Source organism: Cupressus sempervirens, chromosome 11, assembly GCF_028749045.1.
Source record: "Cupressus sempervirens isolate cs-2001-9-10 chromosome 11, ASM2874904v1, whole genome shotgun sequence".
In the NCBI taxonomy this organism is placed as follows: Eukaryota; Viridiplantae; Streptophyta; class Pinopsida; order Cupressales; family Cupressaceae; genus Cupressus; species Cupressus sempervirens.
The window spans coordinates 141,267,837-141,292,950 of record NC_143128.1 but is presented as its reverse complement, the minus strand read 5'-3'; the positions used below and the strand labels follow the sequence as shown (position 1 = coordinate 141,292,950).

The 25,114-nt window shown below is 35.9% G+C and overlaps 1 protein-coding gene across 1 annotated transcript; it reads right to left on the bottom strand.

Annotated features, from left to right (window-relative positions):
- Positions 1 to 6,932: 6,932 nt before the first annotated feature.
- LOC149528601 (large ribosomal subunit protein mL54-like) lies at positions 6,933 to 24,588 on the bottom strand. Its single transcript, XM_089810620.1, has 2 exons — positions 23,993 to 24,588; positions 6,933 to 7,218 (listed from the first exon to the last, which is right to left on the bottom strand). Exon 1 carries the CDS (start codon positions 24,400 to 24,402, stop codon positions 24,010 to 24,012), a length of 393 nt encoding a protein of 130 aa, XP_089666746.1. The 5' UTR covers positions 24,403 to 24,588; the 3' UTR covers positions 6,933 to 7,218; positions 23,993 to 24,009.
- Positions 24,589 to 25,114: the final 526 nt, after the last annotated feature.

Genomic DNA, 25,114 nt, shown 5'->3' with positions numbered 1-25,114 from the left:
GGTTTTTTTAATCAACATTATATTGCAGGGTATGTACATCAGTTAGCAATTGATCCTTGTGTTGAGGAGTTGATGGCAGGAAAATTTGGTTTGGGTTCCATTTCTTGTTGTTTATCTTGTGATGGCTTTTCACCATCAAGGGTGCATGGGAGTTATGGTTATGAGACAGTGGCCGATGATCTACAGAGTTGTGTTGACTACAGGAGTTGTACAGTGTGTGGATTCTCCATACTTGGTACAGTTTCATTCAAGAGGTTTCACCATTGTTTCAGAGTTGGATTGTACATTCCATATAGGCCAGTGGGATGCGTTGATGGTATTTACTATGTTGGTAGTTTGATTTGTCCACTTTACTTGGGTTCTGATGTTCTAAGAGTTTGTGCCTCATGGGTTTTTGTTTGTGGTAGTCGTGATTTCGGAGTTTGGTTGAGCTATAATTGTCAATTTGATTATGGATTCCTCTTGGTCATATTGCAAAGGATATTGCAGGAGCCTGTGTTAATTGGTAGTAGTATAGTTCATGACTACATTTGGGATCCAGGTGGATTGATTGGTTTATTGTTCAGCCATTGCTTGAGGACAAGCAATGATTGGGAGGGGAGGACTTGTCATGTCCCCTTTTCAAATAATTAAAAAAAAAAGAAAATCTTTGCTAAGGCAGGCAGGCCCAAGAAAGTGGAGTTTCAAAAAAAGGGAGTTAATCTTTGGAAACCGTTGGACTAATAAATGAAAATTATTGTTAAAATAAGTTTCATTAATCTCTCTTGGACGTGAGTTACAGTTATGCCCTCTTTTAAGGGGTTTGGAGGCATTTTGGGCTCATTCCAGAACTTGATTTTTACTCATTCTTTGTTATTCTTCAGAGGCTGCCAAACCTGTGGAGAAGGAGACCCAAGAACGGGAGTTTGCAGGTTTCCAGGGAGACCCAAGAACGGGAGTTTGTAGATTTCCAGGAAGGCTAAGGACGGGAGTTTGAAGCCATTCCATGTGCATGCTCATACAGAGTTTTCCTTTGTGCTGAACAGTGCAGATTTGTGAGTTTCCGGGTGTATTTTTGTAAGAGTTTGGTGTTTCCGGTTGAGTATTTCATATCAGTTTTGGTTGCTGCTGTATTTTATACTTTAAGCTGTTAAAATAGATCTGAATATATATATTGGGACGTGATTAAACTTCTGAGATAGATTATTAGTGTTCTTGTGGTGTTTCCGGGCATATTTTGTGTTATTTCGGGAGCCCGATGAGCATAGTTTTGGTCCTACATTTTCGAGCTGTTGTGTAAAGGCTATACGGATCTGGAAATGTCAATTTGTAGGCTGTTATGCTGCTGAAAGTTCTGTAAAAATTTCCATTTTCAGATTCATTAATAATTTGTGAAGTTGTGAAGCTTTTAGCACTATTTTCAACATACCCGATTTGGGGTTTCTTGAGGAATTTGGTGGATCTTTGGGATATTAGCTGTTTGATTTTAAAGATCTGATTAGAGGTTGGAAATATCATGAAAAATCAGAAAAGGGACATTTCATTGTAGCAGTGATCTAAATCTCTTAACAAAGTTGGTTTAACAGCCATTTATAAATCTTCTAACAAGGTGGTATTTCTATTGAAGTGTCTAAAGACCTCTAACAAAGCCACTCCTAACAGGGTGATTAAATCCTCTAATAGGGTCACACTTAACAATATGTTTTGTAACCTTTAATAGGGTTTCCTTTAATAGAACTCACTTCAAAAAAGTGAAAATTAGTAACTAGTTGCAATTGGTGGTTTTTACCAAATTTGGTTTCCACGTTAAATCTTGGTGTCACTTGTGTTTATGTTATTTATTTTATGTGTATGCAGCTAATTTAAGTAAGGTTAATCATATATAATATCTTAAGACTTACATATTAAGTAGTTGTCAAGTTATTTCAGTGTTTACCAAGTTATTTCTATGTTTTCTGAGTTACAAAATTTCTTAGTGTAAACCAAGTGACTGATTCTTTACCGATCATTAGTATTTTTTCAATGAAGTTTATGTTCTGTGTTGATATCTAAGGGATCTAGGATTTATTTTTTTTGTAACTAATTCACCCCTCCCCTCTTAGTTACTCCTCTTATATTTCCAACAATTGTTATTAGAGCTTCTTGGTGCTTGCAGAGAAAGGTTTCAAGGACCAACTAAAGATCAAGATGTCTTATAGGAGAGATATTCCCAAGCTAAACAAATATAACTTTGAAGCATAGCAGGAACTTATGAAGTTGCATCTGGCAACCATCAATGGTTTAGGTTTGAAATAATTGGAAAATGCTTATAAGGCTCGTACTGGAACATTGACTATAGAATAGATTGCTGAAAAGAAAAATCATAACATCATGATGATTGACATTGTATCAGCTCTTAAGTATGCTAAATTTGATGAAATCAAAGGATGTCCTACTGCTCATGACATGTGGACCAAACTAAAAGATATCTATGGAGGTGATGATAATGTGAAAAGAGCCAAGGCAGAAATCTTGAGAAGTTAGTTTGATTAGATAAAGATGAGAAAAGATGAAAACATTGCAAAATATGTTGAAAGAATCAAAGCCGGTGTTAGTGTCATCAAAGCCTTTGGAGGAAAAATTGAAGATGTGACAATAGTTAGTGTCATCAAAGCCTTTGGAGGAAAAATTGAGGATGTGACAGTAGTGAGAAAGGTACTCCAAACCCTTCTTCCTATCTATGCAATCAGAGTGTTTGTTATTCAAGAAATGAGATGTGATCCAAATAACAAGATAACTTTGGATGCTCTAGTTCAAAGATTGACTGCATATAAACTAGATAACTATGATAATTATACTCCTAGTTCTAGCAATCTTGAGTTTGCATTTGAAGCCAAGGTATCACTCAAGAAGAAAGTCTAAAAGTCTAAAAGAAAACAATCTAAAAGTGAAGAGGAAGATAGTTCTGATAGTGATCTTGAAGCCATTGAAGCACTGCTTGCAAGAAAGTATCCCAAAGGTAAAGGAAAGTATAAAGGCAAAATCCCTTTGATTTGTTTCTCTTGTGAAGAAGTTGGACACAGTGCTGCTAGATGTCCAAATAGAGAAGACAAAGATGAAAAGAAGCACAACAAATACAAAGGCAAGAAGGATTTTAAAAAGGGCATTGATTTTGATGAGATATTCTCTCATGTTGTTAAAATGACTTTTATTCGCACAATTTTAAATATTGTGACTACTGAAGATTTGCATTTGGAGCAGCTTGATGTTAAAACAACCTTTCTTCATGGTGATTTAGATGAAAAGATATATGTGGCATAGCCACGAGGATTTGAGGTCAAAGGTAACGAAAACTTGGTGTGCAGATTGTAGAAAAGTTCATATGGCTTGAAGCAAACACATAGGCAACAATATCTGAAATTTGACAGTTTTATGTATGAGCATGGATATAGTAGCTGTCATTCAAATCATTGTGTTTACTTTAAGAGGTTAGATGATGACAACTACATTATTTTATGTTTATATGTTGATGATATGTTTGTAGCTGGGTCTAACATGTATCACATTAAGAGATTAAAAGAACAGTTAACATATTCATTTGTTATGAATGGTTTGGGGGCAGCAAAACAAATCTTTGGTATGAAAATTTGCAAAGAAAAATGGAAAATTGACATTATCTCAGAGTTATTATATTGTGAAGGTGTTGCAACATTTCTCTATAGAGAATGCTAAAGTTGTCGGCACACCTTTACCTAGTCATTTGAAACTGACTAAGGAGATGTGTCCAAAGACACAAGAAGAGAAGGATAAGATGTCCATGGTACCTTATGCTTCAATTGTAGGAAGTTTGATGTATGTTATGGTATGTACAAGGCCAAATATTGTACATGCAGTGGGAGCTATTAGCAGGATCATGAGTCATCCAGGGCTTGAGCATTGAAATGCAATTAAATGGATTCTCGGATATTTGAGAGGAACATCTAGTAAGTGTTTACAATTTGGGGGCTCTACTAATGATTTATAGGGATATGTCGACTCGAATTTGGCAGGTGATATTGATACCACACAAAGTACCACAGGTTATGTATTTATTGTTGGTGGGACAACAATGAGTTGGATTTCTCGGTTGCAGAAGGTTAATGCTTTATCCACTGCAGAGGCAAAGTATGTTAGTGCCACAAAGGAAGCCAAGAAGATGATATGGCTTCAATTCTTCATGAAAAAATTGGGACACCCACAAAGGGATAATTATTTGTTTGCCGATAGCTAAAGTGTCATTCATCTTGCAAAGAATTATGCTCTACATTCAAAGCCAAAACACAAATAGTTGTGGTACCTTCTCATTTGGTCAAGTTTTGATGATGGATAGTTAAAGCTAGAGAAGATACATACAGATGATAATCCAACAAATATGTTTACCAAGTCAATAATAAGGGAGAAGTTGAACTCCTCTTCAGCTTTGGTTGGTCTTCTAAACTAAATAGAATAAAAGAATAGTAGAGTCTAGTGTGGTTTGATATTCCAGTGGGCACTACAAGTTTAGCAATGCTATGATCTATCCCCAAGTGGGAGATTATTATTGTGAAGTATGATCAATCTCCAAGTGGGAGATTGTTGTGATGTGAAGCCTAATTAAACTCAGAGGTTTACTCAACATGATTCCCCCTCACCTCCCCAGATTATTTCTATAGGGGTTTGGAGGCAGCGCCCCGAAGACGGAGTCAAGGGGTAGCACTCTTTGTTGTAGTATTGGGTGGGGTCGAAGGGCAATGTCCATGCGGGGGTTTTTAGGGGTAGCACCCCCAAAGCCAAAAATGACCTTATATTGTAAAAGGCGTGGACCACTATTTTTCTATCGGATAACTTATTCTAGCTCTAGTTTTATAAACGGCGAAAAACTTGTATAAAATGGCTTAGAGTTAAGGATTTCATAGTGTATGGTGATATTGTAGCTTCTTGTGGCGATATTGAGCTATAAGGGGTTGCAGATTATAATCACTGGATAATAATAATATTGAACTTGTTGGTGGATGTAGCCCAGGGATTGGATGAACCATGTTAAATCTTTGTGTCAAGTATTCCCTTCTGTGCGATTTATTATTTTTTGATATTGGTTATATTTGCATGTAACTGTTATTTCTGTGTGGTTAAGTCTAACAATAGTTTGGAGAATTCTCTGATTTCGCTCTTTAAATTTATTAGTAAATAGGGTACTATATGTGGGAAAGACCCTCGAAAAAGTATGATGTGTCACTTTGAAAAGATCACATAAAATATTTACAAATTGAGCTAACAGTTAATGTGCACCCATATGAATAAGTTGTTATAAAAGGCTATGTATGCCCTACATCTAGGGTGTTGTGAAATACTTCTCAATGGAACAACAAAAATTATTTAAAATATGCATTGTCCTATAGAATGTCATATTTTCAATTTAATTTAAAATGCAAAGCTTATCATACATAGAACTTATTAAAATAAATAATGTCTTGTATTAAAAAGTTAAATCTAAGATTTTATAGCAATCACTGTATAACTACTTTTTTCAAAATTGCAAATAATTATAGATTCTTTTGAGAAAAATGACATCAAATTTTGAATATTTTTTTGTTGAGTTATCTGAAATGATCCCAAACAAAGTCAGTTTGGTAGTTATACAAGTAAGTGCATCGCAAAAATTGTTGCTTCTTGGATCTAAGGAATACATTTCATTCAATTATCTAACAACTTTATAGTTGATAAGTAGAGGTATTTTCCATAGCAAGTCAATTTGTGATATTACTATCAAGATTTAACTGTGTAGTTTTTGAGTCAAACTCAATGACCCATGTGTCATGAGTAGCGAGTCGCACATGAATCCATCTCTCATGAGAATAAATGGAACACTTATCACTCATTGGATCTAGGTGATGGTCACAAAGGTGAAGCACCAAGACTTCTTGAGAGGTCCTTCCCGAGAAGTCGCCCATCCCAATACGACTCTAGCTCGAGGGCGCTTAACTATGGAGTTTCCTCCATGCTTAATGAGAGATGGATTCATGTATCAATCACTACTCATTATACATGGGTCATCAAGTTTGACTAAAAACTACATAGTTAAATCCTGATAGCAATATCACAACTTTATAGTTACATTTATTAGTATTATAATATTTTAAAAATTAACTTTCTAGCTTTATAAATACTAGAATTAAACTTCAAACAAAGATATTTTAAATTAATCATTAATTTTGTAAACCATGCAAAAATGTTTATTTTTCTTGAAAATTTTATTTTAAAAAACCTTTCAAAAATATTACTCATCTTCTATAAAACTTTAGTACTTAAATAATAATATATTTATAAAATATCAAATAATTTTATTATTTTCCAAGAGCAATGATATGTATGATTTTTTATATTAAGAGAGGAAGAAGAGGAGGAGGAAGGCAAGAGTGAGAAAGACGAAGAAGATTAAAAGAAGGATTAAGAGGAGGAGAAGGAGGAGAGGAGGAGGTGGTGGTGGAGGAGCTAAATATAAGGAAGACGAAGAAGAGGAAGTGGAGGAGGAGAAGATGAAGAAGAGAAAGTTAGAGAAAGCGAAGAAAAAGTAGCATTGACAATTGATTCTACATTAGTAAATTAATTGAGATTGTATCAAAAGAATTTTGGAAGTTTCTCCAATGTCACTACAAACAACTGAGAGATAATATAGAGTGTAAGCTAAACAAACCACCATATTCAAACTGCACAAATTTGTGAAATTAATGCATTAGAAGAAAAAATACCACACAACATGAGTTACTGGAAACATATTCCAATTTACTATGTGAGTTAAAGTATGATAAGTGTTGGAAACTGAGAAATTTCTCAACATTGAAACATGTAGTCCACTGTTTTCAAATAATGCATGTAATCCCTCACTTAGACAGAGGAAAAAGGAGGGAGGGAGGGAGGGAGCGTAAAGGAGTGAGAGAGAGACACACACACACACATTCTTATTTGTTGTCTGACTTTTTTTTGCTAATATAATACTAAATAAATTTCTGCTATCGGCTAAAACATTGCACCCCTTTTGGGTGCAACAGCTAGTATATAAAAAATCAACACAATATAGTAATCATTGATTTTCAAAATTCTGCTGAGTTTCTACAATATCCTTGCCTTTTATGGCACAGGACTTTAGTGCTTCAAGATAACCATTTAGAACAATTTGAACAATTTGCCATCTAGAACCTCCATAAGGATCACGTTAGCTCCACTTGATAGCAGCTCCACAATCTACAAAAGTAAAAACAATAATTACCCACACTCTTGATATAAACACAAAATATTTCACAATATATAAATTATTAGCATTCAACTTAGTCAGTTCCTAAAAACTATAATAATTTCCATTAAAACCTTAAATCAACCATAAGAATTTTATAGTCCAGTTTGCAAAAATGAAATTTTACCTATAGGATTGCCCAAAGCAATCTGGAACTAGAGTCTACAAGGTAATTTTTTGTTGTTTGGCTCTCATAGCATTGAATTTAGAGGCATATGTAGAATGTCCTGCTCCTGATAGAACATTATAATTCCCAAAGGTTGTCCAGCGCTTTACCCTTGAGAATATGACAGCATATCATGCTGTTGCAATGATGTTAAAGATACTGTTAGGTGGCATGGGTCAACGGCAATGAGCAGACAATTAAGGGCATTGCGCTATCAGAACAATGATTTACAAGTCATAGCATTGATAACGTGTTGCCAGAGTCATGACATCAATCGTACAGTGATGGCAGTGGTCTGTGATGGAGACCAGGTAATCTCAGAGCAAAGAGACTGTCAAGGATGACAGAGATATACATGACAAGACAGTGATCGTGCAGGGTCAAACTTCAAATGGCAGGAAACAGTGATAATCACCAAAATGACGAAAAAATATGGTAAACATAGCACACCATGGTCATTCAAGGACAAATCAAGAGCAGATTTGCTGTTACAGAGATGAATTTTAAGCATTGAGTGAATTCTTTGATGAGAATACCACAATCTCAAGTAAGGAGTGTTTTGGCTATCAAATTTTGAAATGCCTTCATTATTGAGATACCTTCATTAGGGGCCTATAAATCTGGAAAGCAGTGGAAGATGAGATTACCACAATCTCAAGTACGGAGTGTTTTGGCAATCAAATTTTGAAATGTCTTCATTATTGAAATACCTTCATTATGGGCCTATAAATCTGGAAACAGGTGGCAACATAAGATGCATTCTTGCAGATTTTAAGAGTGCATCAGCAAGTGAAATTCTAATTTGAAAATAGGTGTGTGCATTTACATCATCTAGTTCCTAATTTCAAAGAAAATGCAGCAGTCAAGTACGTGAATTCAAGGAAAAGTTTCAGCTAACTTGAGGTCAGTTCATGTCCACTTGGAGTTCACTCATTTAGTCACTTCAAATCAAAAGAGCTAACTGAAACAGCAACTTCAGTTTGACTAGAGGTCCAAATCGGGAGCCTTTTCAAATTAATTTGAATTTTGTACTTCTTTTCAGTTAGCTCTTGTTCACTTCCTGTAAACACGAGAAAAGAACTTGTAACTCAATTTTCAAAGTTTCTCAAGCATTGCAATCAGTTCTCCTGGTTTTGATTTTTAAAAAAGATTATCCTTCGTGCTAACAGATTTCCACAACCCATGAATTGCTAGGTATTGCTTTTGGATACGATTGTGTATGTATTTTTTTGCATCGATTTTTCGGATCACACTACGTGATCCATCATCAGGATAAAATAGAGCACCAGAAGAAAGAAAGACTGTCCTTCTCAATCAGTTTGTTTCTTTATTGTGAATAGATGAATTTGAGTTTGCTATTGCAATTTAGTTTGATATCCTTTACTTTGTATTCGTTTCAAGCAATGTGTAGCAGCAAGATGTATGTTTAGTACAGGTTATATGCTGCGTAATACCGTTATATAAGTATTTTGTAGTTGTGAAGCATAGTTTCCTTCACATATAATATCGAGAACAATACCTCCATATAAAGTTCTTATGTACTAAATACTTTTAATTGAGTTGTGAGGGTCATAGCTTTTGATAAATCAAAGTGTGAATCAGTTGTATGTTTCAGATTTAAATCCTAGTGCATCACCTCCTAAAGTAGGTAGCAATTTCATTTCAGAGCATCATTCTTATCTATTTCCTTCTCAAGAATTTGTTTAGGTGATTAGCTAAGGGAGTTAATTTGCTATAAACAATCAAGATTGAAGCAGTCCTCTCATCAGTAATTTTTGTCTAGTGCTAAATCTTAAATCGAGAAAAGCACACAGATCATGAGTACAATCAAGCTTGCTGGATATTTAATAGCAGACTATCTCTCTTGATGTCCAAGAAGCTTTGGAACCATGGGATGACATAACTTTAAATTAAGGCCCCACTATTGACCACTCAGAAACTTGTCAACCATTTCAAACTCTTTATGGCTCTCTCCTCCTGACCTACTCTAAGAGAGAGGAGAGTATTGATATTTTGTTCAAGGCAGTTAGAATGCTGAGTTGTTAAATGCTTCCCAGTCTAATAGGGCAGCTTAAGCACTTGATCGAAATTCTAATAGAGAACTCCTGAAGAATGGGAGCAAATCAAATAATTCAATTCAATATTGCAACTCTGAATAAGGACACTATATAATAATAGATGGTGGACACAAAGCTCTCTTGCACAAGCTATACAAAGCAATATATAATACAAGAAAGGAAAAAAGCTCTCTTGCATATGCTATCAAATCAGTCTCCTTACAATTTGGGTAAGTTGCAAACACCAATGCATAACCTACACTTATGATAGCTTCATGTTTGCTATGCCCAGGGATTACATTTTCATTTACCAATAATTATCCGCAGACCTTATAATACAGGCAAAGGAAAAAGATGAATGAGGTTTCAAGCGAGGGCATCTTCTATAACTATCGTAACAGATACAGGTAAAACAGCAAGATCCTCATCCCCATTGCGAAGTCTTCTGGTTACCATGCTATTGCCCCTTGCATTTAAAAGTCATTAACAGCTGATAATTCCAGAGAGTAACACATTGTCAAGCCCTGCACAAAGCCGACAAGGAAACTCTGATACATCTTCCTGTGTCCTGCCTACAGGGATTAACGTCTCAAAAAATGCTAGTTGTAGCACTCTGTTTTTAAAACCTTAGCCTTTCACACAGTTGAGAATCATTTTTCTTATTATGAAAAACAGTATCCCGGTGACCTTAGAAAAACCACTGACCAAGCAATTTTAATTGCCAGCAGCAAACTCAACCCCTGATTTGAAGACAAAGGCTTAATATCCTAAATAAAATTTACAAGACAATATGCTTAAAGTTCAGACCTCTAAAGGAAAATTGTAAATGTTAAATTAAAATGTATGTGGTATCCAAAACCAGAGAGTAATTAGCACAAGAGCTTACATTTTCCCAATAAGTTAGATCCACTTAGGCTATGCTACATCACATTTTGGCTAAGTTACCGGTACTTCCCCTTTTGCCTTCAGATACTGGTACGGTAAATATCGGAATCAGATACGTCCAAAATACCCTGTGGAATCGAACAGGGTTCGATTTATACATATTTGCAATGAATCCGAATGGTTTTCTGATGATGTGTCAATTTGATTGGTTACGTGGCAGTTTGACTTAGATTTTTAGTGTCGGTGTTTGTTTTTTGTTTGTTTTTAACACATTTTTACCCTAGTAAAAACCCTGAAGTGGACGGAGAAAGTCTTCAAGTCTGCAGAACGAAACGAAAGTCTGCAGAACATCCGCCATGCTCAACTTTTTACTGGAAGGAGGGAATCGACTACATCTTATTGGTAGACGGCAGCGGGAACTGGGATGATGACAGGAGACAACGAGAGATGACTGCAACTGGAACGAGGGACTGTCAGCTGGAGACGATGGAATCGACAGCCAAAGCTCATGAGCGGGAGTTGACTGGCGCCAAAGCTCATGTGCGTAATCCCTGCAACAAAACTCGCTTAAAGTATGTAATATGTTTATGTTTATTTTTTTGAATTTATTAAAGTTCTAAACTTTTAAAGTTTTAAATATTATATATAGTTTATAACTTTATAATATTAATATATTATTGATATAGAAGGTTTTTTAAGTTTTTATTAAATTGTATATATTATATAATATTTAAATTTTAAATTGTAAGTCTTTTTAATGTTAGGCAATATTTAAATATTATATTATATATGTCTAGACAGTATTCAAATGTTAATAATGTATTTTTTTATTTTATTGTTTATTAATTTAATATTTATGTAATAAATTATAATATTTGTTATAAATTGTAATTATAAATATAATGTTATAATGTTAATATATATTCATTATTTTGTTTTTTAATATTCAAATAGAACTTGAATTTGTTTATTTTTATATTTAATATTGTATTTACTATTATTTAATTATTTAATAGCATTTTGTATTTTTAACTTGTTGGCTCTTGTAGACAAGGCAATGACAACTTCTTCTACCGCTCGACCCAAATTCAAGACCAATCCCAATTCACCATTATGGAAATATGTCACGATAAAAATCCAAGTAAAAGGAGGTGGAACATTTGTTTGGGAATGGAATTTATGCCATGTGGAGAAAACTAGCTCCTATAGCCATGTGAAAGCCCATTTATGTGCCATTCCCCAAATGGATATCAAAGCATGCGAAGGACCCAATGCAAAAGGATTGCCACCTCAACAAATAGCAGGATTCATTCAAGAGCAAGAGGAATCAAATGCAAGGGTCGGACGTGCCACAAACCATCCTTTGTTGAAACAAAAAGGAAGTAGTTCAAGGACCCCACCTTCTCCATCTCATCGTGACTTTCCTAATATCATAGTAGATAACCACCCGTTCTTGGGCAGAATTGAAGAAGAACATGTTACTGAGAAGAGAAATAAGGGGCCATTGGAGAAAGCATTCCAAAATGATACTAGGGAGATTGTAGATCAAGTTGTTGGAAGATGTGTCTATGCAAACAGTTTGTCATTCAATGTTGCACGCTCACCATATTGGCAGTATATGTTGAGAAAAGAAAATGAAGCTCCACAAGGGTGGATAGGGCCAGGTTATGAGAAGGTATGCACCACCTTACTAGCAAGTGAGGTCAAAAACATAAACAATGCATTGGCTCCCATTAGAAATTCATGGAAACAAACAAGGGTGTCAATTATTTATGATGGGTGGAAGGATACCAAAAATCGACCATTGATAAATGTGATTGCAATGTACCCCAAAGGGGCAATGTTTCTAAAGGTTGTTGATTGTGAGGGGCGGGTGAAGGATGCACAATTTATTGCTGATATCCTTAGACAATGCATCCAAGATGTGGGACCTGAAAATGTTGTCCAACTTATTACAAACAATGCAAAGAACTATCAAGCTATAGGTTTGTTGATTGAGAGACGTTTTGAACACATCTATTGGACACCTTGTGCTGTCCACTCTCTCAACCTAATGCTACAAAAGTTGGGTAGAAAAATAGGTTGGATCAAACAAATCTATGCTGAGGCTGAAGAGATTCAAATGTTCATCACAAACCATAGCATGTCACAAGCCATTTTTTGATGCAGGAGCATCCTAGGTTTCCTTGTAATCCTGCACTTTTGTTCATTCTGTCAGTTGTTGCCAAGTTCTTAAGTTGATGCCGAGTATTTGGTTACCGAGTGATCCTTTGGGTGCCAAGCAATTCCTTTGGTTGCCGAGTGAATTCTTTGGATGCCGAATTCAAAATTGCTATAGAGTGATTCCTTTGGATACTGAGTTCAAAGTTGCTGCCAAGTGCTTTCTTTGGATGCCGAGTTCATATGGATGCCGAGTGCCAGTTTTGGAAAAGCTTTCATTTTGCTGAGTAATCTGTGTCTGGTTCCAATTTGAGCTGATTTTGCTCGCATTTAATTTTGGTATAAATGTTGAGGGCCGACTTGGGACTTCTCTATGTTCTAGAAGGTTCTGTAAGTCGTTTTGGCAAGTATAAATAGAGTGTCTTAGGCTTGAATAAGCAGTAGTGTAGTGTACGAAGTAAGAAGTAGAAAGTAAGAAGGTGTGAATTTGCAACTAGATCGTGGATTTGAATGTAATTATCTAGCTGTAACCCAAAACGCCTTACAACTGGGCATGTATACTATTCACTTGATGAATCAATAAAATATTTTGTTCTCTCTCCTTGGTGTTGTATTTGTGTTGTGTTTTCCGCTGTGTTGACTCTTGCAAGTTGAACTGGATAGCTGGGTGTGCCCTAGGCCCTAATTGTTCCTTTTTTTCCTCCTTGCATCAAGTGGTATCAAAGCTTGTGGTTCATCCTTGTGGAGATTGGATCGTGTAGAACCTTGTTTCAGATTTGGTTATAGGGTGGTAGATCTGCGGATTTGACCTATAACTTGCAGAGGGTTACGATCTTGCAGGAACCTCATTTGTAAAAATGGTTGCAGGTAGAGGAAATGCTAATAATGCAATATTGGATACATTGAGACAAATTGCAGCCAAATTAGATGTTGTGGAGACGACCAGAGGAGAGGAGTGCATCTTGATGATGTGAGTGATGATAAAGCAGTAGCACCAAACCCTAATCCAGAACCTGAAGATCAAGATGAAGCGAGGTCATTGAGAGTGTTGTCTAGAGCAAATTCAAAGCCTGTTGTAGAAGTTGTTCCTTATGATGGAGAATTGGATACCAATGTTGTGTTGGATTGGATCTCAGATATGGACAAGTTCTTTGAGTATGAAAACACTCCTAATAATAGAAAGGTGAAGATTGCAGTTACTAGGTTGAAAGGTCATGCCTCACTATGGTGGGAGCATTTACAAACTGATAGGCAAAGGAGAAGAAAGGAGAAGATCAAAACTTGGCCAAAGATGGTGAACAAGGTAAAGAACAAATTCTTTCCTGCTAATTACCAAGTTAGCTTGTTGAGAAAAATGCAAAATTTGAGACAAATGGGCATGAGTGTGAAGGAGTATACTGAGGAATTCTATAGATTAGACATTAGATCTGGACATGTGGATGATGATATTGATAAAATTGCAAAGTACTTAAATGGATTGAGATCTGGAATTCAAGATGAAATAAGTTTTGTGAAGTTGGAAAGTGTGGAAGAAGCATATCAATATGCTTTGAAAGCTGAGGAGATCTTGACCAAGAAGCATGAACAAAGACAAAGAGGTAGAGGTAGTAGATTCCAGAGATGCAGAGGTAGATCTTATGGAGAAGGTGGCAGATCTGACAGTTTTGTGCAAGATAAAGGCAAATCAAAATGGAAGAATGATGACAAAGACAAGTCCGAGTGGAAAGGTATAGTTTATATGGAGGAGGTACTGGATCTTACTAAGGAAGAGGTAATTCCTACCCTAGAGGTGGTTTCCGTGGTAATTGTTTCAGATGTGGCAAAGAAGGGCATAGGTCCTTTGAATGTAGATCTTTTGAAAATGGGCAGAATAATAAAAATGCTATGATTCAAGAAGGCATTGAGAGTTCGCTAAGTGGACTAGAAGCTGGAGAAAATCTGATTGTGAGAAGAATCTTATGTAATAAGGGAAGTGATGAGGAACCTGTCTTAAGAAGAAGTCTTTTCATGACAAGATGCAAGATGGTTGGAAAGTGTTGCAAGGTGATCATTGACAGTGGAAGTTCAACAAATTTGGCATCAGAAGAGTTGGTTACAAAGTTGCAGTTGCAGAGGCTAAAACATCCCAAACCTTATCATGTTCATGGATCAAAGATGAGCATAAGATATTGGTTAGTGAGCAATGCCTTGTGAAGTTCAAAATTGGACATTACTTTGATGAAGTTTTGTGTGATATTATGCCCATGGATTGTTGTCATATTTTGTTGGGTAGACCTTGGCAATATGATAGATACATTGTATATGATGGAAGATTGAATCAATATACTCTTTGGGTAAATGGGAAGAAGCAAATATTGCTGCCTTTGATTGAAAATCCAGATGAGGTCAGTTGTACTACAATAAAAGTTTGTATGGTTAATGGAAAGCAATTTGAAAAGGAAGTAAAGAAGAATCAAGTTTGTTTTGCTATACTTCCTAGAAGACCGAGTGTTGGTAATAATGACCGAGCAGTAGAAGCTGGTAATGACCGAGTAACAGCAGATAGTGGTAGCCGAATACCAGAAGAAATTGCAGAATTGCGTATGAAGAAATTGTTGCAGAAGATATACCTGATGGTTTACCTCCAGTAAGAAGCATAAGTAATTGTATGGATCTGATTCTTGGAGCCAGTTTGCCAAACAAAACACCATATAGATTGACAACTACAGGGAATGAAGAACGTAATAGACAAGTGCATGAGTTGTTGTAGAAAGACTTGATCAGAGAAAGTTTGAGTCCATGTGTTGTACCTACTGTATTAGCACCTAAAAAGAATGAAGAATGGAGAATGTGTATTGATTCTCAAGCTATTAACAAAATCACAGTGAAATACAAGTTTCCTTTACCGAAGATGGATGACATAATGAATTGTTTGAGTGGAGCAAAGTATTTTACAAAGATTGATTTGAAGAGTGGCTATCATCAAATCAGAATCAAAAAAGGTGATGAATGGAAGACTACTTTCAAGACAAAGGATGGTTTGTATGATTGGTTGGTTATGCCCTTTGGTTTGACTAATGCACCTAGTACTTTCATGAGGTTGATGAATGAAGTTCTGAAAAGATTCTTGGGTAAGTTTGTGATTGTTTATTTGGATGACATTCTGATATTCCGTAAGACTAAGGAAGAACATCTTATGCACATTAGACAAATATTGCAGAAGTTGAAAGAGGAAAAGTTGTTGATTAATCTGAAAAAGTGTTCTTTCATGCAAGAGGAGATTGTATATTTGGGATTTGTGATCTCAGTTGATGGTTTGAAGATGGATCCTGAGAAGGTTAAAGCAATTTTGGAATGGCCTACACCTGAGAATGTGGGTGAGGTAAGATCATTTCATGGTTTGGCTAGTTTTTACAGAAAATTTATTAAGAATCTAAGTTCTGTTTGTAATGCTATGAGTGAGACAATGAGGGGAGATAAAACGGAATTCAAGTGGACAAATGAAGCTGATAAGAGTTTTGAGACTTTGAAACAAAAGGTTGTTGAATTACCTGTATTGGGTTTACCTGATTTCAACAAAGTATTTCAAATTGAATGTGATGTGAGTGGTAATGCAATAGGAGTTGTATTAAGTCAAGAAGGTAAGCCTGTTGCTTTCTTTAGTGAAAAGTTGAATGATGCTAAAAGAAACTATTCTGTGTATGATCAAGAATTTTATGTCATTGTTCAAGCATTGAAGAAGTGGAGACATTATTTGATTCCTAAGCAGTTTGAGTTGTATACTAATCATAAAGCTTTACAATACTTGGGAAGTCAACATAAATTGAATCAAAGATATATGAAGTGGGTTGACTATTTGCAAAATTTTACATTTGTGATCACAAACATAAGAGTGGAGTTACTAACAAAGTTTTTGATGCATTGAGTAGAAGGTGTTCTTTGTCTACTGAAATGAAGGTTGAAGTTCTTGGTTTTGATGAAATGAAAGAGTTGCATGATACTGACCCTGATTTTTCTGAGGCGTGAAGAGAGTGCAGAGCACTAAATCTGACAAATCACATAAGTGTGTTGAGTATTTCATTCAAGAAGGTATGTTGTTCAAATGTATTCAGTTGTGTATTCCTAGAAGTTCTATGAGATTGAATCTAATTAAGGAAAAGCATAGTGGTGGGTTGGCTGGACATTTTGGAATTGATAAGACATTGAGTTTTCTGAAAGAGAAGTATTATTGGCCACACATGTATAAGGATGTTCAGAAATTTGTGAAGAGTTGTGGAGTTTGTCAAGTTGCAAAAGAAGTGAGTCAGAATACTGATTTGTATACACCTATTACTGTTCCTGAGAAACCTTGGAGTGACATTAGTATGGATTTTGTTCTTGGATTACCTAAGTGAAGGGGTATGATTCCATATTTGTTGTAGTGGACAAATTTTTTAAGATGGCTCATTTCATACCATGCAAAAAGACATCAAATGCCGAGCATATTGTTGAACTTTTCTTCAAAGAGATTCTGAAATTGCATGGATTACCAAGACGTATTATTTCTGACAGAGACTCTAAGTTTGTTGGTTATTTTTGGAAGACTTTGTGGAAGAAGATGGGTACTGAGTTTAGTTCTACATTCCATCCACAGACAGATGGACAAACAGAGGTTGTGAATAGAAGCTTGGGTAACCTGCTCAAATGTTTAGTTGGGAATAAGTCAAGTAATTGGGAAATGGCATTAGCACAAGCCGAATTTGCATATAATAATTCTGTGAATAGGAGTACAGGGAAGACACCTTTTGAGATTGTTACTAGAATGAATCCTAGAAGAGTATCAGATTTGAGAGATATTGCTGGTGAAGAGAAGTGTTGCAGGAGAAGAATTTGCTGATTTTATGAAGTCTTTGTATAAAGAAGTGAAGTTGAGGTTAGAAAAAAGAAATCAAAAGTATAAGGAGAATGTTGATCACTCTAGGAAACATCATGACTTTCAAGTGGGTGATGAGGTGATGGTTCATTTGAAGAAAGGAAGATTTCCTTTTGGAACATATAGTAAGTTGAAAATGAAGAAGTTTGGACCTTGTAAGATCTTGAGAAAGTTTGACAGTAGTAATGCTTATAAAATAGAGTTACTTGATGACATGGACATATCTCCTATATTCAATGTTGTTGATTTGTATAAGTACCATGAGTCGGATGATGAAGTTGCTGTATCAGAGGATTATCCTAAGAAGCAGATTAAAGAAGTTGAACAGATATTGGATCACAAAGTTGGCAAGAGTACAAGAGGAAAAGATTACTATGAATATTTGGTGAAGTGGAAGAACAAACCTATAGAAGATGCTTCAAGGATTTCTCACTCTGAGTTGGATACAGCTCAGATTGTGACATCTCAATAATTCAGGAGAATCATTTTCTCCAACCCTGGTTGTCTGATGCAGGAGCATCCTGGGTTTCCTTGTAATCCTGCACTTTTGTTCATTCTGTCAGTTGCTACCAAGTTCTTAAGTTGATGCCGAGTCTTTGGTTGCTAAGTGATCCTTTGGGTTGTGATATTAATATCAGGATTTAACTGTGTGATTTTGAGTCAAACTCATTGACCCATGTTTCATGAGTAGTGATTCAACATGAATCCATCTCTCATGAGAATAAATGGAACACTTAGCAATCATTGGATCTAGGTGATGCTCACAGGGGTTAAGCACCGGGACTTCCCGAGAGGTCACCCATCCCAGTACTACTCCAGCCTGAGCGCACTTAACTACGAAGTTTCCTCCATGGTTAAACCCAAAGCTTGCAACCCCATTTGCAAAACCTTCACCAAGTGTTGTGCCTTATGAACCATTCATTAGAAAGCCCCTTAAGCTCATCAATTGGGTGCCGAGAGATTCCTGTGGTTGCCGAGTGAATTCTTTGGATGTCGAGTTCGAAGTTGCTACCGAGTGATTCCTTTGGATACCGAGTTCGAAGTTGCTGCCGAGTGCTTTCTTTAGAAGCCGAGTTCGTATGGATGCTTGAGTGCCAATTTTGGAAAAGCTTTCATTTTACTGAGTAATCTGTGTCTGGTTCCAATTTGGGCCGACTTTGCTCGCATTTAATTTTGGTATAATTGTTGAGGGCCAACTTGTGGCTTCTCTGTGTTCTAGAAGGTTTTGTAAGCCATTTTGGCAAGTATAAATAGAGTGTCTTAGGCTTGAATAAGCAGTACTGTAGTGTACGAAGTAAGAAGTAGAAAGTAAGAAGGAATGTGCGAATTTGCAACTAGATCATGGATCTAAATGTAATTATCTGGCCGTAACCCAAAATGCCTTACTACTGGGCATGTATACTTTCACTTGATGAATCAATAAAATATTTTGTTCTCTCTCCTTGGTGTTGTATTTGTGTTGTGTTTTCCGCTGTGTTGACTCTTACAAGTTGAACTGGATAGCTGTGTGCGCCCTAGGCCTTGATTGTTCCTTTTTTTCCTCCCTGCATCATTTTTTGATCATTTTCACAGTTGGAATTATTGAAGGTAATTGAAACACTTCAAATTTTCAATTCTACATTTCACTACTAATATGAATTTACTTTTTAAATTTGATAATGATTTCTTCATATTTTAATTTTGATTTTTAATTCTTGAATAGGTTGCTAAGACTCAATTTGCATCCAACACAATTGTCTTGAGGCGACTTGTGTTGGTGCGAGAGGCACTTGCTGGCATGGTTATTGGTCAAGGTTGGACTCAATGGAGGCAATCCAATACGAAAAGGGCAACAAATATAAAGAAAATGATCCTAGAAGAAACGTGGTGGGAAAGAGTGGAATATCTTCTTAGTTTCACCAAGCCCATCATGAGCATGATATGTTTTGTTGACATGGATCACCCATGTTTGGGAATGGTATACGATGGCATTGACTCAATGATTGAGTTAATGAGAGACATCATCAATAAAAAAGAGAAAGATCCTGATGAAACTTTCTTCAAAGAAGTTAAGCCAATTTGTGTTGAACGGTGGAACAAAATGACCACCCCATTACATCTTCTTGCATTTGCATTGACTCCAAAAAAAATTAGTGATGAAATTCTCTCAGCCAACAAGGGTACCACCATACAGAGATGGAGAGGCAATGGATGTAGGACAGCACTCACTAAACTCTTTCGTGATCATGCAATGGAGGATTTAGTTACAGCTGAGTTTGTTGATTTTGTATCCTCTAGTGGTCAAAGTGTTGTTGCTATCTGTGACAAGTACACGAAGGATGCTCATGCTTGGTGGTACCTTAATGGCTATACATCACCACGCCTTCAAACTCTTGCAATCAAACTTCTATCACAGGTATATTTCTTAATTTTTATTCCAACTCTCTAACACTGTTAGTCTGTTAATGTCAGAAATAAAGTTACTTTTATAGTTGCAACTCTCTAACATTGTGACAAATTTTCAATAGGTTGCTAATTCCTCTTCAGCTGAGAGAAATTGGAGTACATACTCCTTTATTCACTCAGTGAAATGCAATCGATTGGCAGCAATTAAGGCAGAAGAATTGGTTTATGTGCATTCCAACTTGCGTCTTCTTACTTATAAACAAAATCAGTGCAAGGAAGGGGGCACAATGTTGTGGGATGTAGATCCTGAGAGAACAGATTTGGATTTTTCAGTTGCTGCATCATCTTTACCCTCTGTGGAGACAAATAGCCAACGCGCTTCTAGCTGTGGAAGTGATACTAGGGTTGCATGTGGTTCCACTGACCTTGATTTTCTTGATGACCCATATGATGCTGATTACTAATCAGTCTAATTGTAATATTTTGACAGTTTAACCAATGCACAATGAATTCAATATATGATATATCTATCATACCATTCAAGTTTTGACAAATTGATATGAAACTAGACTTATAGTAAACTATAAATCATTATAAATGTGCTACTGCAATATTTATGGCAGTTTTGTTTCTACTTTTCAAGCTGTAAGCCTGTATACATGCACAGATATATAATATATATATCTATGATTTTGTTTTTAGTTTTGTTTCTACTTTTCAAGTTGTACACATGCATGTGTGTGTGTGTGTGTGTGTGTGTGTGTGTGTGTGTGTGTGTGTATATGATTTTTATATATTATCTGTACAGACGTACCCAGACATACCCAAACCCACTTCCCAAAAAATTGCCATACCCACGTATTCGTATCCGTGCCCGTACCCATTCCGGTAACTTAGAAATTTTTGGGGATAAGGGTGATAAGGGCTTCTTTCAGGGATGGCAGTCTGAGGACCATTTTCAGAGAACAACAGGGATACGGCTGTATTGTTATATGTATATATAGACATATCTTCAAGCCTGGGACATGTTTCTTATCTGCAGACATCTCCAGTTGCAGGATACATCCCGGCCATGCCTTCCAATGCATGCATCTCCCCGGAAAAGGGGGGAAAAAGTTTAAGTTCAAAAAAGGAAAGGAAAAAAAGTTTTAAAAGTCATAAATTTGTCTAAAAGGAGACAGAATGACACATTCAAAGGTCTTTGAAGAATTGTGGCAACCTACGGATTTCAATTTTCAGGTAGGCTCTGCAATGCTTCTAAGTTCTGTGTGTTTCCATGGGTTTCTTAGTATACTTCCAACTATACCTTTCCTCCAGAGTATCTGGAAACTCCTCACTCTGTCCTCGGGCACGTGTATCACCATATCCAATAACCTGGATACAAATTCAATATTGTACCAATGTGTGCCCAAAAAAACTTGAAATGCCAAACCTGCTGACCAGTGTATTTTGGTTATTTTAAGTTAACTTATATTTATTTATGTAGCATTTATGTGTCTATTGGTTTTGAAGTCGTAAGAATCTCCTCTAATAACTTAGAAAATTGAGTTAAATATACGTGTATGTGTTATTTATTAAATGGCCAAATCGATATCGGACACTGTATCTGTATTTGTATCATTATCTGTGTACATGCAACTTTGCTTTCCTCCCATATTTGTGTTTTGCCTAACACATAAACTGTTATTTTACAGTGTCTCTAGTTTGATTTTAGGTTCTACTTTCTATATTAGCTATTGTCTACCAAAAAGGTGTTACAGGTCATTAGGTGAGTGCAGAAGCCCAGTGGGGATATGAATGGTCTCCCTCCATTTTAGATTAGTTCTCTTCAATGCCCTTGGTCACATTTGTGCACTTTTTTCCTGTCCTTTTACAGATTGCCATTTGTTTAGGGTCGACTACTATTCTGTTTAATTTCATTCTTTGTTTGCTTAGGGTTAATCAAACTTTTAACTAGTTTAAATTGTGTATGATTCTGTTTGATTTCTTTCTTTGTTTTTATTAGGGTTAATCAACCTTTTAACTAGTTTAAATTGTGTATGATTTGGTTAGTATTCTTGGGTCTAATTTCCATATTGCTTTGCTAATACTAGTTTGAATTTCTAATATTTCCCACTTGTTCCTCCCTGAGATCCCTTGACTACGAGCATTTAATGCTTTTCATAGACTGTTAATTCTCTGTCAGGTTTGATAGTCCTATAGAGACTGCAAGGGGAGGCAGTGTTAATGTAGATAAGCAGGCTGGCAGTGTCTTGGAAGACGGTTAAAATAAGGTAGTAGTCCTTCATTTTACCCCATTCCTCCAGAGCCTTCTTACAGCAATGTGCTAGAAGCTGATCTTTTTGGTGTGCCACTCTCTTCCTCAGCAGCTTTTGAAGCCAGACATAAACCCATACTGGGATCAAAGGATACCAAATAATTCTACTGAGTAATAAGAAATAATTCTACTCTATATATCTTTCAAAGGATGCATCTATGCAATACAATTACATGATTCATTATATTATATTGAGAAATCCTAGTTTATTTAGGCAAACAATAAGATATAAAACAGCATAAGATTGTGCCATGTGCCTTTTACGACTTGGGAAATAAAAAGTGAATGCCCTAACTAATCATCTAGAGACATCTATGAAAATATTGTAACTTATGAATACTTGTTAGTATTTGGTGTTGATTCAAGATAAGTTATAATGATGGTAAACACATTGCCATCGGGTAGTTGGTCCTAGGATGATCCTATTTGCACACTATATCCCCATTTGTGCTAAGGACTCTTGATTATTAGCATCTAAGCATGGAGAATCACTGTTATTAAATAATACAAATATTCCTTATGTTGCTAATAATATAATGAATCCAATGAATGCATTATCATATGAATATTAGAGACTTTCTCTAAGATCTAAATTTTCCTATTTTTAATAGTTGTCCATTAAAAAATAGTCTCAGAGGAAAGTTGTCCAGGAAAATGATCCAAATCTTCTGCCATCTCATCCTAGAAATTAGATAGTACAGTGCACTTATTAGAATTACGAAGACATCACTACAAAAAAGGGTCCCATTTTATGATAGAAGACTTTCTAGCTCTATGAAACTCTGCAACATTTACTCCTGGTCTCATGTAAATCTTCAGGGTTAAAGGTCCAATTTTTTTCTTGATGTAAGGTAGTTCAGATTTGTTAGTTGAGGAACAAATATCCATTTGTGGATATCTTGTGAGGAGCCATAAATGTTAAGATATCCGGTAGAAGATACTAATGCTTGCATCTTGCACATGATTGGTATCTCATTTAAGCATTTGAAAGATCTACCTAGAAAACATGTTTCAAATGTTCTGCGGCACATGAATATTTTTCCCTGTCTGACTATCTACTCTAAACCATAGTAACCTCGCTTCTTGAAAAGATTGAGTTGCAATTACCTAATCTCTTCGTCTGATTTCCATGGACCCCACATTAAAAATTATATATGATCACAGTTTTGTATCCATTGAGATAATCTGTTTATTTTGCTATTGTGTGTATTGAAATAATATATACATAATCCTGCATGGATCCAGGTATAACCTTTATATCGATCAGCTTGCATCGAGGTATTCCACAAAAGATTGTATTATCTATTTTGCTCTCTTGCTATTGCTTCATCTTGATGATGGCTCGTGTAGTATGATCCAAAATGTTGATGATGGAAATTGTACACAGTTCAATCCAGAAACACAGAATCTAAAAATCTCTATGTTTAAAATTTAAATATAAAAATATAAAAATCAAACAATCTAGGTTGGGAAACATTGCTATTGCTTCATCTTGATGATGGCTCATGTAGTATGATCCAAATGGTTGATGATGGAAATTGTACACAGTTCAATCCAGAAACGCAGAATCTAACAATCTCTATGTTTAAAATTTAAATTTAAAAATATAAAAATAAAACAATCTAAGTTGGCATACATTGCTCCAACGCTGGCTCCTTTTCAAAAACCCTTAGTACAATACCATTAATCATTGTCAAAACGCCTATGCCCAGTTTCAAAACCCTAACTCGAATTTCTGAAAAAACAATTACAAAACCCTAACCCATTTCAGCAATCCCAATCCCATAGCCCTGACCCATTGTTGAAAGAACTAAACCCCTTAGAGGAACCCAAACACTAAAAACGCGCTTTGAAAGAAAAATACCTGAAAGAAAAGGGTCGTCAATGCTTAGACTTGAGTGCATTATTCTCCTTGATCCTCCTCCTATTATCCAGCTTAACAAATCTCTGAAGCTCTACCAATGTCATAGTACTTGGATCTTTTCGTTGAAGCTCGCTGAGAGGGGGATGCTTGTCCAGAAGATGCCACAGCCAATCTGGATATTCACTGTCGGGTTTAATAGGAGGATCAACACCATCTTTGAGAATGTTGGCTCCATACACTGTGGTAGCTTTGACTTCTTTGCTGATTGTGGGTGCGGCAGGGGCTGCCGCGCCACCTCCTTTTCCACCACCCTTCTTTGCTTTTGCTGCAAAAGAACGAGAAGAAGTGCCCAAAATTGTCGGTCTCAAAAGTGCTGATCCAATTTTCCAAATGGGTGCCTTCATTTTCATTCAACTGTGCTACGCCCTCGGGAATTATGTTAGCTGGCAAAACATCCGATGAACTGTCGTTAAAATTCCGTTGCCTGCGTATTTGTTTTGTGAATTATCAAGTCAGTTGGCACTCGGACTTGCACATAAAAGATTCAAGCGACAAAGCCCATGGATAGATTTTAATAGATTTTAATTGGTATGACTGCGTCGAAGAAGGTTCAAGGGAAAAGTCTATAGGTAGATTTTAAATATATTTTATTTCAGTTTATGTGCAAAACATAAAAAGTTGGATTTTTATATATAAATATAATTTATTTTTATAATAGGTAGTTACTAATAATAACGTTGCATAGACTTACAGTTTCATACATCCTCTCCTCAAATTCATTTTCAACAAATTGCAGCTCCCTATATCTTCTTATATAAGGAAATAAAAAGGAAGTTTGCATCTCCCTATATCTTTTCATATGAGGAAATAAAAAAGAAAAATTGCAGTTTCCTATATCTTTTCATATGAGGAAATTTTTAAAAAATTGTGAATAAAAAGTTGAGGAGTCCCATATGGTCAAAACAAAAAGGGTGCAAAAAAATTATTATATCAAAGAAATTAACGCAAAGAGAGATATGAGCAAATATCAATTGGAAAGCAAAAATGTTCATAGTGTAACTTAGAACATGCTTTCATCGCTTGAGGTGTGAAACAAGTAGATGGGCACTACCAAAGGAAGAA